The following is a 13,866-nucleotide window of genomic DNA, read 5'->3' as shown; positions in this document are numbered from 1 at the left end:
TTCCTCATCCTCTGAGGTAGCCCTTGGCCGTCAGAGGGAGCAGTGCCCTTGGGCAAGGCTGAGACTCTGGTAGGTGTCTTGCTCTTGAGTCTGCAGAACGGGGGTGTGACCTCTCAAAGCCACTCCAGGTTGGGCATCCCTGGGGCCTAGCCCCAGTGGTCCTGCAGGGTAGCAGCAGCTGCCTGCTGTAGGGCCCCTGGGGCCTTGGCAGAGGCCACGGTTGCGGCATGTGGATGTGGGTATTCGAAGGGCACCTGAGCCAGGAGGGCTTCCGAGAGCCACCCGTTGGCTCATTTCAATTCTACTCCTCAAGGCCCAGAGAGGGCTGGGGCCTGGTTCTGTGCTGTGGATGTAGGGCTGGTCCTCACTCTCCAGCTTCCAGGCTCCCACCCCCTTCTCTGAGTCCAGAACAAGGTCCCCCTGCCTTAGAGCCCACCCCCCCGCTAGATGAGGGCTCAGTCAGGGGCTGAAAGGGCACATGGGCATTCTGTAGGGCTGTCCCCCACCTCCCACCTTGCCCTGTAATTGCCTGTTTATCTTTCACCTCCCCCGTGACGTGAGCTCCCCACGGGCAGAATTGGCCCAACGTATATGTCCCTGCTGAGCCCACTAGAGACCTGGAGTAGAGAAGGCTCAGGAGAGTTTTGGGAACAGAGCTCCTTTCCAAATTATTGGACTCAGCTACCACCCAGCAGCCCTGTGGTTGGCCTTGCTGCCCCAAACCTCCCAGGGCCTTGTGGCGCCGGGCCTGACTCCAATCTCCCCAGGAGAGGCCATCTGTCTGGCCATTTGTAGGTGGAAGCCTATGTGTCCTGCCCTGGGCTTGACCTCAAGTGGTTCCTGGTGCAGCTCCACCTCTCACCAGTGAAGAACAGGCCCAGGGCGGCCAGGGCGGGTCTGGGCACTCCTGGCTAATTGCACTTTGCCTCCTGTGCTGCTGTGGTGCTATGGGTCCCGGAAGGAGGCTCGGGGCCCTGCGGAGCTCATTACTGCGCCTTCCATCCCTCATCCCTGTTGACTGGGCTGTTTGTTGTCACCCCTCACTTTCTGGGCCTGTTGCCCTGCAGGGCCTCCTTGTTTTCTCCATGGAAGGGCAGTGGGGGCGGGGGCTGCCGAGCCTGAGCTGCACCCCTGCCCTACCCACCTCACACTTGGGGATTCTGAGCCTCAGACACACTGAGCATCACATCCTCGACACATACGCCCCCACCACACACGCCCCCACAGGAAGCCACCCTTACCCCTCACAGGATTCGAAGCCAGCCTGACCTGGATTTGGTTCTGGCTGGGTCTCCTGCTAGCTGTTTTTGTCCTCAGTATAAATTGACCTTTCCAGTGCCCAGGGTCGTGGGGGATTAAAGGGGCCGGAGGAAGGCAAACCCTTGCCTTTCGCGTTCTTTGCACTTGTTAAATTCCCTCCCCAGCCCCCTCTTAGGTGCCCCACCTGTTTCTCTGTTCTGCCAGACATCTCTTGGCCTCCTGCCCTGCTCCTACGAGACCCCTGATGGGGGCATTTTAGCTTCCCCAACTTGATGGTACGTTCCTTGAGGGCAGGGCAGTGGACTTCAGCTGACCAGGTTTTAGGAACTTGAAATCAGGTTGCAACAGTTTGGCTGAACATTTGCCATTGATCCTGGCCTGGCCTAAGCCAAGGTCTGCTGTGAGCTCACCTCTCTGGAGTCTGGGGCAGCCCCGGGCACAGGGGCAGACCTGATGCCTGCTCTGAGACACGGGGCCGGGCCTGGGCCCAGGAGGAGTCAAGCAGCTCCTGGCCAAAAAAAAAGCATGGAAATGACCAGAGTCCCAGTCGAATGCCTGGGTGTCTCTAGGAGGGAGTGCTGGGGTGAGCAGCCCTGGGTGGGGCCTGGGAGGGGCCAGTGGGGGCATTTAAAAATGCCTCCCACGGCCAGGCGCGGTGGCTCACGCCTGTAATCCAAGCACTTTGGGAGGCTGAGGCGGGCGGATCACGAGGTCAGGAGATTGAGACCACCCTGGCTAACATGGTGAAACCCCATCTCTACTAAAAATGCAAAAAATTAGCCAGGCATGGTGGCGGATGCCTGTAGTCCCAGCTACTCGAGAGGCTGAGGCAGGAGAATGGCATGAACCTGGGAGGTGGAGCTTGCAGTGAACCACGATCGTGCCACTGCACTCCAGCCTGGGCTACGGAGCGAGACTCCATCTCAAAAAGAAAAAAAAAAAAAAAAAAGTACCTCCCACTCTGTCCCTGACCCGGTTATATTAGCAGTTCCTGCTCTTTAGTTATCAAGCAGTTCCCTTAGCACACATGGATAGAGCACCAGCTATGCCCTGAGAACCGTAGTAGGTACTGGGGACGAAAGGCTTGAAAAAGTACAAGGATGTACAAAGTCACTTAAGGTTTTCATTCTTCAGACACAATCAGTGTTAAGGGTTTCCTGTGTTTCCTTCTAGTTTTTTTTCCACTTGGTGTTAAGGAGGATTTTGCTTGTTTTGGTTTTCTTTTTTTTTTGAGTTGGAGTTTCGCTCTTGTCACCCAGGCTGGAGTGCAATGGTGCGATCACGGCTCACCGTAACCTCCACCTCCTGGGTTCAAGTGATTCTCCTGCCTCAGCCTCCTGAGTAGCTGGGATTACAGGCACCTGCCACCATACCCGGCTAATTTTTGTATTTTTAGTAGAGATGGGGTTTCACCACGTGGGCCAGGCTGGTCTCAAACTCTTGACCTCAGGTGATCCACCCTCCTCGGTCTCCCAAAGTGCTGGGATTACAGGCGTGAGCCACTGTGCGCAGCCTTGTTTTGTTTTTTTATATGCATTTTTGCAATTACATCTGCAAGTTTAGAGCTTGCTTTTCTCCTCTGTATTTATCCAGGCTTGGGTAGGTCCTCCCAAGGTGTCTGATGGCTGAGCAGAGTCCTGTGGACATCAGTGGGCCCAGTCCCCAACTGCAGCCTCCTGCATCCTGTCTGCTCCCTTGCCCACAAGCCTCAGTCCACCCCCTCTGCCTCCTCCCCTCCCTCTTCCATTCCTTTCCCCCCAGGCCTTCCCTTCGCTCCCACCGCTCATCCCTCCTGCCCAGTCTGTGAGACTCAAGCTCCCGTCAAAACTGCCCCCCACCTTCGGCTTCCTGAAGGTCAGTGCCCCTCTGCTCAGGCCCTCCCCAGGGGTTTTGTGCCCCTGAATCCTCATCAGTAGAAGCTGATCACACCCCCCTCACCCCATCCCTCAGGATCCAGAAATAGGGGATCCTTCTTCCCCAGTGCTGCTTCCGGACCACAGCGTCCCCATACAAGCACTTGGCTCCTTCACTGGACTCCCACCCTCAGCCCACTGTGTTGCTGTCTCCACCAGCCAGCTGCCCTGGCCAGTCACCTGGGCACAAAGGGCTTGGTTCCTCCCATTTCCCAGCTCATTCTACCCCAAGAACTGCTATGTCCCAGGCTTTACTGTGTCCATGTGGCTAACGTCCTGCCCTCTCACTTTGCCCTTTTACCCTTGTCTTAGTTCTCCATCTCCTCTCCATCAGCCTTCACCTTCAGCCGCCTGGGTCACCTGCTGCCACACCACAGCCTGGGCCCGGAACTGCTCTCCCTGGAGGTCTTCAGCCAAAGGCCCAGTCTCTCTGACCTCACCTTCCAGCCATCTTGCTCACTTCCTTTTGGCCCTGGCCAGTACCTGTGTGCTGTCTCCCGACCTTCCCACCTTCCTCTTGGCCTTGGGCTTGTGCCTCGTGGTCCATCACATCACCTGTCCCTTGTCAGTGTCATCCACTCATTCATCCGTTCATTCATTCATTCATTCGATCGTTTGTTCATTCATTCAACAAGCATTTCTGAAGCCTCTGTGTGGCAGGCCCCGTTCTGGTTGCTGGCCTAGAGTAATGACAAGACACACTTCCTACCCTCTCAGGACATGTGTGTCACAGGCGAAAATTGAGCAACTCAACAAATAAAAAGCAGAATGTGGTGCTGGGAAGGTTAGAAACAGCTCCCCCATGTGGAGGAAAGGGAAGCCTCCCATGGTAGTTCCTTAGCCAAGTTGTTCCCCTCTCCCCTGCCCCTCCAGCTACAAAGCAAAAGGTTCTGTGAGGATCAGGCAGTTTGACATCTAGCTGTATGGTTCTCTCAAATACCCTTGGGGGAATTTCTACCAATGACCCCTAGAACTGACCCCAGGGCTTGCAGTGTGGTTTTAACAGGAGCGGGTATTCTGTCTCCCTTGGTGTGCCTCTGCTGTTCAGGTAGCCCCGGATCCCACTGATTGATTAGCCACCATCTCACAATTGACCGTGCTTGTGGTCCACTAGACCCTTCAGATTGTTTTCCATTGTGACACCTTGGCCTTGATTCTGTCCTCTTTTCTGTGTGTGGCGTGTTGTGGTGACAGCAGCTCCCCAACTCCCATCCCCACCCTCTCCCCAACTCCAGCTCCACTCACACACTCCAGTTCTTTCATTTCCCCAGTATAAAGGCTGAGCTCCTTGTTCCGCCCTGGGCCCTGGGGATATAAACATTTGCCAGATTCTTCCTGGGCCCCAAGTCTCCTGGGGGAAACTGAGGATTAATTCAGGTGGAGTAAGTGGTGGGATTTGGGTAGAAGTGAAGCCTGGTCCTGTGGTGGCCATGGTGCAGGGCTGCGGCATGGCCAGCCATCAGTGTCATCCAGGTCAGTAATGCTCAAGGTGCAGTCACTGGCCCAGCAGCATGTCGTCTGGGAGGTGGTTAGGAATGCAGATTCTCAGGCCCACAGAGCCCTGATAAACCAGGAATTCTGGGAAGGGGGTCCAGCAATCTGTGTGTTAAGTCCTGAGGGTGAGTCTGATGCTCACTCAAGTCTTGAGAACCACGGGTCTGGGTGAGAGATATGGTAGCTGGGCTGAGATCCTGGCAGTGAGACTGGAGGGGAAGGGTCCCGGGCTGTTTGGGAAGCAGAATCGACAGGCTTTGGTGTTTGGGTGTGGAGGAGTGAGGGGGAGGTGGGCGTCAGGGGTGGCTCCAAGGTTTGGCTTAGGTGACTTCAGATCTCCAGTCACCAAGCCCTCTCTGGTCCTGGCTTCTCCACCTGCTCCTGCGGGTCTTGCATCTTCTCCTGTGTACCTCCAGTGAGGAGTGGTCCCCACCACCCTCCCCATCACTGCACTTACGAAGTGCTCGCATCTTCACAAACAAGCCAGCACCCAGCCCGGCCCTGGTAGTCAGGGCGGTTGCCACAGCAATTGACATCAGCGACCTGGTCCCCAAGGAGCCTGCCACCTTCCGCCTGCCTGCAGGGCCTGCATTATCGCTTCTGCGGGGACTGGAGTGGAGGCAGATGGGGACTCCCACCCCTTACACACACCCCATTTTGAGAACTGGGTGGGGCTGGGAAGAGCCAGTGGCAAAGGGAGGGGAAGAGGGAAGGGCAGAAAGTAGGCGGGGCCCCCCTTTGGTGGCCTGGTCTCTGCACGGCGTCAGGCTCCAGCCCACTTGGGTCCTTGGCATTGGTGGCAGCAGCACTTGGGCCATGGTGGAGGACAGGCCGCAGCAGCCGCAGCTGGACATGCCGCTAGTCCTGGACCAGGGCCTGACCAGGCAGATGCGGCTACGCGTGGAGAGCCTGAAGCAGCGCGGGGAGAAGCGCCAGGATGGGGAGAAGCTCCTGCAGCCAGCGGAGTCCGTGTACCGCCTCAACTTCACCCAGCAGCAGCGGCTGCAGTTCGAGCGCTGGAATGTCGTGCTGGACAAGCCGGGCAAGGTCACCATCACAGGCACCTCGCAGAACTGGACCCCTGACCTCACCAACCTCATGACACGCCAGCTGCTGGACCCCACTGCCATCTTCTGGCGCAAGGAGGACTCGGATGCCATGGATTGGAACGAGGCCGACGCCCTGGAGTTTGGGGAGCGCCTGTCAGACCTGGCCAAGATCCGCAAGGTCATGTACTTCCTCATCACCTTTGGTGAGGGTGTGGAGCCCGCCAACCTCAAGGCCTCCGTGGTTTTTAACCAGCTCTGACAGCAGCTGCCAGCTGCTGCTTTCCTCTAGCCCACCTGTGTTCTCCCCTGCCCCTGCCACCTTCCCCCCTGTATTTTTGGGGCCATTATTCTCGCTGCTCAGCCTGTCCTCAGCTTGCCCAGAGGCCCCCTGAGTCCCACACCTTTCCTCCTCTGCTTCTCCCTGGTGCCAGCACTCCAGCTCACAGGAAGAAGATTCCAAGGCTCCATAGCCTAGAAGCTGGACTGGCTGCTGCATTGCTATAGATGAGAGAGGCCTACTCGGTGCCAGTGTGCATGGACAGAGAGGCCAAGGCCATCTGCCTTCTCTCTGCTTCATTGTGGGAGAGAGAGACTGAGAAAGACCAAGAGAGATGCAGAGACAGAGATTGAGAAACCCGGCATCCACTTCCTCCAGAGTCAGGGAGACGGAGATGATGGGGCAGTCTCCACGGGGAGCCCAGCAAGCTGGCATTCACTGCTCCCTGGCCTCGGTGCCCTTTGCTGGAGCCTGTGTCTGGGCTGCTGGTCCCACAACGCATTGGCAACCCTCAGGATGTGGGGCAGAGTTGCTGCAGGGGTGGATTTGGGCAGTGGAGAGTGGCTGGCACCCTGGAGGCTGTGTAGGCCCAGCTGTGGCTCTTCTGGGCCTGACTTCAGGGTGGAGAAGTGAAGGGGGCGGTTACACAGAGATCTGTCTCTACGCACAGATATCCATGAGACAGAGTGTGCTATATTCATATGGATGTATTCTAGAGGTCTATTTCTGCCCTAGGAACAAGTGCAGTTTTAGATTATCTGTTGGTCATTGCTGCTGGTTCAAGGATGGCTCTTAACAGGGGCCTGGTCCTGATGACCTTGGCCTGGGGGCTTCCTGAGCTAGGAGACTGCAGTTCAGACAGTGAAACAGGGAGCGGATTAGTAAAGGGGGTTCCCTTTGCCTTGGGGGAAGTTGGAGCTGGAGAGAGTGGATTCGCCAGGGCCTCAGGTATCCCCTGCTGGGAAGTCAGGCTCTTTTGAGCTTGCAGGTCAGGGAAGGCAAGTGCTTCGTCCTGATTTAGCATCTGTTGGCATTTCTTGGGCTTCTTCAGTGCAGCTGAGGGGGGCAGGGCAAAGACGTGGTGGGCAGTTACGACGGCTGATAGTCCCAAGCGGGCTGCAGGTGGCAGTGGTGTGACGGCAGAATGCTAACCTCTGAGGTCATTGGGTGCAACTCACTCACCAAACAGATGGGGAAACCGAGGCACAGTTTTCATCAGATTCAGTTCTGGCTCCGAGCCTCATTCCCCTTCACATTGCGAAGTCCCAGAGAGCCCTCCCTTTCTGGGGGAGTGCCTGACCTGCACCTAACATCAGCCAAGTACAGCTAAGCCACTGTCCCCAGCACCCTGACTTAAGGCCAGCCCTGTGTTTTGTCCTCGGCCAGTCAGGGATGTGTCCAAGACATTTCCCCTCATGAAGCAGAGCTGTCAAGGAACTTGCGGCTCTGGAACAGATGCACTGAGGGCCAGAGGGTCAGGGCCATCCCCTGTGGCTAGGGCTGCCGGGAGGGTGAGCCCCACCTCGGAGGTGTCCAGGCTGGAGCAGCATGCTGGAGCTGAGATTCTGTGGGTGGGAGAGTGGGAGAGTGGCTGTGGGCTGAGCACTGGTCCTTTCTGACTCACAGCTCTGGGGCCCATTCCGGAACAGGCTTGAAGAAGTCCCAGCCATCACCTGCCCTGCTGAGCACGAGGGGAGGCCAGACCCGTGTGCAGTGGCCCTGCCCTTCTGCCTCTTTGCTTGAGTTCTCTCTGCAGCTCTGGGGACCCTCTTAGTCCCGACTGCCTGTCTCCCCAGCCCATCTGTCCCGGGGCCTGAGTGCCTCTGCTGTGCCCGCTGCAGGTCCCCAATAAAGCCTGTGCCCTGGCCTTGGTGATGTGCAGTGTCTCGCCATCAGCCCCCATCTCTTTCACAAGCCCTCATGGCCCCAAGCACTTGCTCCCTAGCCATTTCCCACACTCCCCGAGCCCTTGCCACCTTGCAAGGAGGAGGCCTGGAATAATCGGGCTTCACCGAATCCTGAGGCTGGCCAGGAGCCTCCAGCCCTGACTGTTTATCTGGTAGTCCTAGAGCTGCCTCCGTGTGGGGTGTGCAGAGAGCTGTGCTGAGGGAGGTGCCATCTGGGCACCGCCGAGGGCTGGGGGTAGGAAGGCACCAAACCATGTGCAATCTCGAGTCTCCCTGCCTTTCATGGCCACTGGGCAGGGGGTGGATGGAAGGTCAGAGTTGTGAGGGGTGGGGTGAGGTCAGGCCTGTGCCCGAGTTTAGTCTGGCCTCTGTCACGGATGTGCTGTGTGTCCTCAGGCAGCTCCCAACCCCCTCCCAGCCTCAGGCCTTCCAGAGTGAACAGCTTGGTTCTGTGAAGGTCCTTCCAGCCCCACCCTCTGGGAATTGTGAAACCTGTGCCGGGCTAGACTGACATGGGCAAGATGTAGCCCCAAGTCCACGTGACTTCAGTGCCTCACTTCATCCTTCCTCACAGCTCTGTTCCCTCATCACCACTCTGAAACTCACTCACTTTTGGACAGGGACAACTGAGGCCCAGAGGAGGTGGGCTCCTGCCCAGGTCACAGAGGGCATGGAGGGGCTGGAAGCAGGTGTGGGCGGGCCAGGCTCTTGGCCTGTGGACCTTTGGCCCCATGACACTGGTCCCTGGGATGGACTGGGGAGATGGGCCCCACCCACCTGAGAACCCAGGCTCGGGCTGGGCTGGCTTCTTTTCTGGAGACCAAGTCAAGCCCTGCCTTGGGTGCCTCACCAGTGGTTTTGTTTTGGAATGAGCCCTGCTTCAAAATCCAACCCCACCACTCTCCTGGGTCACACAGCCCCTTTCATGCCCGCCTCAGAGTAGCTGCTGCCCCCTGGTTTCCCTTTCACACACCCCTCACAGCATGCACAGAACCCTTCCCAGCCCCGCACCCAACCCCCGTCCCCGGTCTCTCAGGGGTCTCTGCCTCCCTGACACCTCCTCCCCAAGTTGCCTTCCAGCCACTCCTGGAGTTGCCCGAGACAGAGGAATCCAGCCTCCCACCCTCAGGACAGCAGTAGAGGCCTGGCTGTATCCCCAGAGTGCAGGAATGGCAAATGGCCCATTTTCCCTGAAAACCACAAGAAACCACAGGGAAAGAAACCTGCCTTTCCCTGAGCTCTGTGCCCAGAGAGGCAGCGAGTGTGGTGAGCGACCTAGCCTGCCCCGCCCCGTCAGCTGGGTGGCCCTGGGCAACCTCTGAGCTTGTTCCTCATCTGTAAGTTGGGGCCAGCAATGGCACCTCTCTCGAGGCTGTTGTGAGGGTGAAATGGGCGAGTGTCCACCAAGTGCTCGAGCTTCCCGGAGCCCGCACACGGTCACCCTCCCTCCCTGAGTTTGCCCATGGTTACTGCTCCATCACCATAGACACACGGTCTCCCCTCTCAGTTATCCCGGAGGTGGGGGTACAGGAGAACCTGTGGAGAGCTGAAGTGAGTTGCCTGAGGCATCCCAGGCCAGTGCCAATGGCAGCAGGCGCAGGGCGGAGGGGTGGGCAGGAACCCAGCCTGGCTCTGTGGTCCGAGAGAGCAGCCATGGGGGAGTGTGTCCTCCTCCATCACCATCGCCACCTCAGAGCAGCCCAGCAGAGACCATTAGCCTTCACATGATTGCTGGGGAGCCGGAGGCCCGGGGGAAGGGGGGCTGCCCCAAGGCTGGGGGTCCCTGCCAGGTCTCAGCCACCCCATGAACAGGACTTGCTGTGGCCACTCTGTGGTGCGTCGACACCCTGGTCTCCGGTGGAAAGCAGCAGGGCTCTGCTCTCCCAAGAAGGCAGGGGGTGCCCGCCACTTTCCTGGCCTCCTGCAGTCATGGCATCTGAAACGGGGAGTTTGAGAGTCTTGGAATCAGAAGCTGAGAGTTGAGGAATCTCAGATACTCAGGACCAGGGACCCACTAGTTTTGAGGACTCGCAAAGGCCCGTGGCTCACCTTACCCAGCTTGGGTTATACAGGAAACCTCCCTGTAGCCCCCATTCCACAGCCCTGGTGGCATGGCTCAGAAACGCTCCGCACTGGCCCTCTGGGGTCCCGGGCAGAAATGTGAAAAGCTCCCTGCCTGTGCCCCGCATCTGCACATACCTCCACACACGCACACACCTCCACACACGCATGCACCTCCACACGCACGCACCTCCACACACACACACACACTTGCAGGCTGGTCCTGAGCAGCTTCCCTCCCTGGGCTGCCGACCCCCGCCTTCTCCACTCTGTTGCACAGCTGGGCAGAGAGTCCTGTCTGCCACTACCCGGGGAAGATTTAAGAGCAGCCACTTGGATCGAGGTGGGAGTCTCCAGGGACAATCCAGGAGCCAGAGATGCTGTGGTGCACCCATGGGTGGGACCCTGAAGTTTCTGGGCCCATTCTGCCATGGGTGGCCATTGGTGGATCACATCCCAGGGGGTTATGAGGGAGGCGGCAGATCCCGCCAGTCCTTGCCTTGCTGCCAGGTCAGCCCAAGTCAGTAAAGCCTCGTAAGCATGCAGTAGGTGGTGGGGAGCTTCTCCTTTCTCCTCTTGGGAAGGAGGTTGACCAGGTCATCTCAGTTCCCTCAGGGCAGACTTGGCCCCTGTCCCCAAGGAGCTCCTCCCAGTGGGCAGGGAAAAGAGAGCCATGCTGGGATGCCAGGAGAAGGGGCTGCCAGACGGTTGTGGGGGGGGCTCGGCAGGAGGTCCCTCAAAGCTGCTGCTCAGCTGGCCCCTAAGAGACAAGGGAAGGAGGCAGAGGGAGCCACCTGTGCATGGGTGAGGTGGCTTGAAGTGGCACGGGTGTTTGGTGGTTGTGGTAGATGGGACCCGAAGGAGGGAGTGTTTGAGGGATGAGGCTGAGAGCATGGACTGCCGGGCCAGGTGGCTGGTGTCCGTGGTGATGGGGAATTTCTACTGTAGACAGCGAGAGGGTAGTGAGCACAACCTGATGGACTCCTTGCACCCATCCCTTCACTTTGACACTTGCCAGCCTATGGCTAGTCTTATTTCCTCTACACACCCCTGCACTTTGCCCAGGCAGCATCTCATTTCATCTGTAAATATTTCCGGATGCATCTCTGAACGATAAGAACTCAAAAAAAAAAAAAAACCATAATACCAACTTATAAAATAATCCCTTAATATCATCAAATATCCAGTAATTGTTCTAATTTCTAATTTGTGCTATAAATATGCATAGGTTTTACAGTTTGTTTGAATGAGATCCAAACAGAAGTCCATAATTGCAATTGGTTGATTGCTCTTTCATCTTTTATTTTTTCCTAGTAATTTATCTATCAAAGAAACAGGGCCGTTTGTCCTGTGGGGTTTCCCATGGTGTGGGTTTTGTTGACTGCGTCTTTATGGTGGTGTTTGATGTGTTCTCTGTCCCCTGCATTTCCTGTAACCTGGGACTTAGCTCTAGAAGCTTGATACAGTTTAGGAACAATTTTTTTCTTTTTTTGTCACAGCTGCATCATGGAAGATGTTGTGTACTTCATTCAGGAGGCACATCATGGCTGGTTATCTTTCTTTTTTGTGATGTTAGAAACCATCAGTGACCACTGCCTAAATTCATTCATTCTTCAGTGGTTGTAAAATGCTGGTGGTCTAATATCATCAGTCCTTTCTCATTTATAAGCTAGAAGTCTTTTGCAGTTCAAGACTTCCCTCCATCTACTATTTGGTTACCATCTGGTACAGTTTGTCTACAGAGACAGGATAAATTTCCTGTAATTTTCCAGTTTCAAAAAAATATGAGTTGATTCCCTACCCACCTCCGATAGTGACTAATTGTTTTTGTAAGTATCATTCTGATCTCATGAATTTGAACATATTTGATGTGTTTTAATCCATTGCTGTTTTTGCCCTTATTGATGCTCAAATTAGCCCATCTTTGGCCAGCAGGAACCTCTTCAGGTTGGTTCCTGAATCCTTTGACATGGCCCCAGGAGTCTGTGCTGGCTTCCTTGGTTTCCGGCGTGGCGTGGGAGGGCTTTTGGTGTGTGAGCACATCTATTTAGACAGTCTCCCTCCGGCTCAGCATCCTGGCTGACAGCAGAGCAGCTGAGGGGTGAGAAGGCTGGCTTGGTGCCCACCCCATGCCAAGTGCAGGGGTGGTGAAGCAGGAGGGGAAATGGAGGCCCTTGGGGATCCCAGACTCTGGATCTCCAGGCCCTGGAGCCTCATTAGCAGCTTCTTGAGCCACAGAGGGCTCAGAGCCAAGCCTCGAGTTTGACTAATGATCCTCCCGAGGTCCTAGCAGCCTGCGAGGGCTGCCCTTCCTCCCAGCCATGGAGCCCAGAGCATTCAGAACAGGGCAGGAGCAGAAGGAGGGGGTGAAGGTGGTGGGCCAGGCCCGTGTTCTCAGCTTAGGACTCCCTGTCACTCTGTGCGCTTGGACAGATCTTGTTTCTTTCTGGACCTCAGTCTTCCCATTTGTGCAGTGGGAATGGTAACCCTCACCTTATATGGAACCGCTCTTTTTTTTTTTTTGAGACAGTGTCTTGCTCTGTTGCCCAGCTCACTGCAACCTCCGCCTCCAGGGTTCAAGGGATTCTCATGACTCAGCCTCCTGAAGAGCTGGGATTACAGGCACGCACCACCACGCTCAGCCAATTTTTGTATTCTTTTTTAGTAGAGACAGAGTTCTACCATGTTGGCCAGGCTGGTATCGAACTGGCCTCAAGTGATCCACCTGCCTTGGCCTCCCATGAGACCTGTTTTTGATACAGCTCTCTGTCCTGAAAGCAAAGTGGGGAGAGAGTGCCAGGATCAGGGCGTTTTTACTTAGAAAGGGCACAGAGTTGACAGAAAAGCGGGGATGAGGAGGTGGGGGAAAGGAACAGCCAGTGTTGAGCCCTTGCTGGGTTCCAGACAGTGGCCAGGTTGGGAAGTCCTGGGTTTGAAACCTGCCTCCCTCACTTGCGCCTGTGGGCAGCCTTCTGCCAGCACCTTCCGGTAGTATCGCCTCAAAAGCCTGTCCTGAGGCTCAGGGGTGCTAGTGTGAGCAGCCTGGCCCTGTGCCTGGCACCCAGCAGGGCTCCATCAGGGCAGTAGTACCTCTCGCTGCAGTTAGCTTCAGTTAGCATTTTCATTGTCTTGGTCTCACATGTCCCATTAGGGAGCATTTCCCTTTGCTAACATCCCTGTTGATGGTAAGAGTTTTGTTTGTTGATGCAAACAAAAGTGTCCTTAATGAGCATGCAGTGGGGAGCAGCTTTTGGCTGAAGTCTGTACACTCAGGTGAGTGCCGGCCTCCTGGTGTGCCTCTGGTTCCTCCGCCTGGGTGCCCCCCATACCTGGAGTGGTTTTCTTCTAGAAGGAGCTGCTTATGGTCCCGATGGGGCTCAGCTCCACTTGGTCCCATGCCCAGCAGAGCCAGGGGTCATTCACCCTGACTTGACAGGCTGAGGGGTTTTCCCTTCTCTGCCCAGATTGTGGCTACTGTCCTCATCTGCTTGGGGGACGCCTGTAGCAGCTCTGCGGACGCTGCTGAGTAGGGTCTGGCACTCCCTTCTCGTATAGCCCCGCCTGCACCCTGTGTAGCCTCAGCACTTTGCCTGGGTGCCTCCTCTCCCCAGACTGGGAGCCTCTTGAGGGAAGGGACCATGTGATTCACCTAGTTGTCAGTGTCCAGCTTGGGGCTGGTTGCAGAGTGGTCCACAGTGCCAAGGAGCTTACTTTTCAGAGGCAGGCAGATGTGGGTTTGAATCCTGACTTCAAACCAAGGTTGGTCTGCCTCCAAAGCATGTGTATATTTTCTAGCTGTGTGACCCTGGACGAGTTACATGCCCTCTCTGGGCCACAGTATTGTCATCTGTGAAGTAGGGTTGGATAATAGTCATCTACTCAGAGGTTATTGTGATAATTAAGTG

The 13,866-nt window shown here is 56.3% G+C and overlaps 2 protein-coding genes across 2 annotated transcripts in view; both read left to right on the top strand.

The window, feature by feature from the left end:
* Positions 1-13,866, top strand: part of CAPN5 (calpain 5) — a 56,368-nt gene that overhangs the window by 27,856 nt on the left and 14,646 nt on the right. The window lies entirely within an intron of this gene.
* Positions 5,484-5,975, top strand: OMP (olfactory marker protein). The gene has a single exon (XM_030829459.1). The coding sequence runs from the start codon at positions 5,484-5,486 to the stop codon at positions 5,973-5,975; it is 492 nt and encodes a 163-aa protein (XP_030685319.1).

This window comes from Nomascus leucogenys, chromosome 15 (genome assembly GCF_006542625.1).
Source record: "Nomascus leucogenys isolate Asia chromosome 15, Asia_NLE_v1, whole genome shotgun sequence".
Classification (NCBI taxonomy): domain Eukaryota; kingdom Metazoa; phylum Chordata; class Mammalia; order Primates; family Hylobatidae; genus Nomascus; species Nomascus leucogenys.
This window is presented reverse-complemented; position numbering and strand designations above follow the sequence as displayed.

What these genes read in the sequence shown, in the direction of transcription:
- OMP (XM_030829459.1), top strand. Translation starts at nt 5,484, where the DNA reads ATGGTGGAGGACAGGCCGCAGCAGCCGCAGCTGGACATGCCGCTAGTC.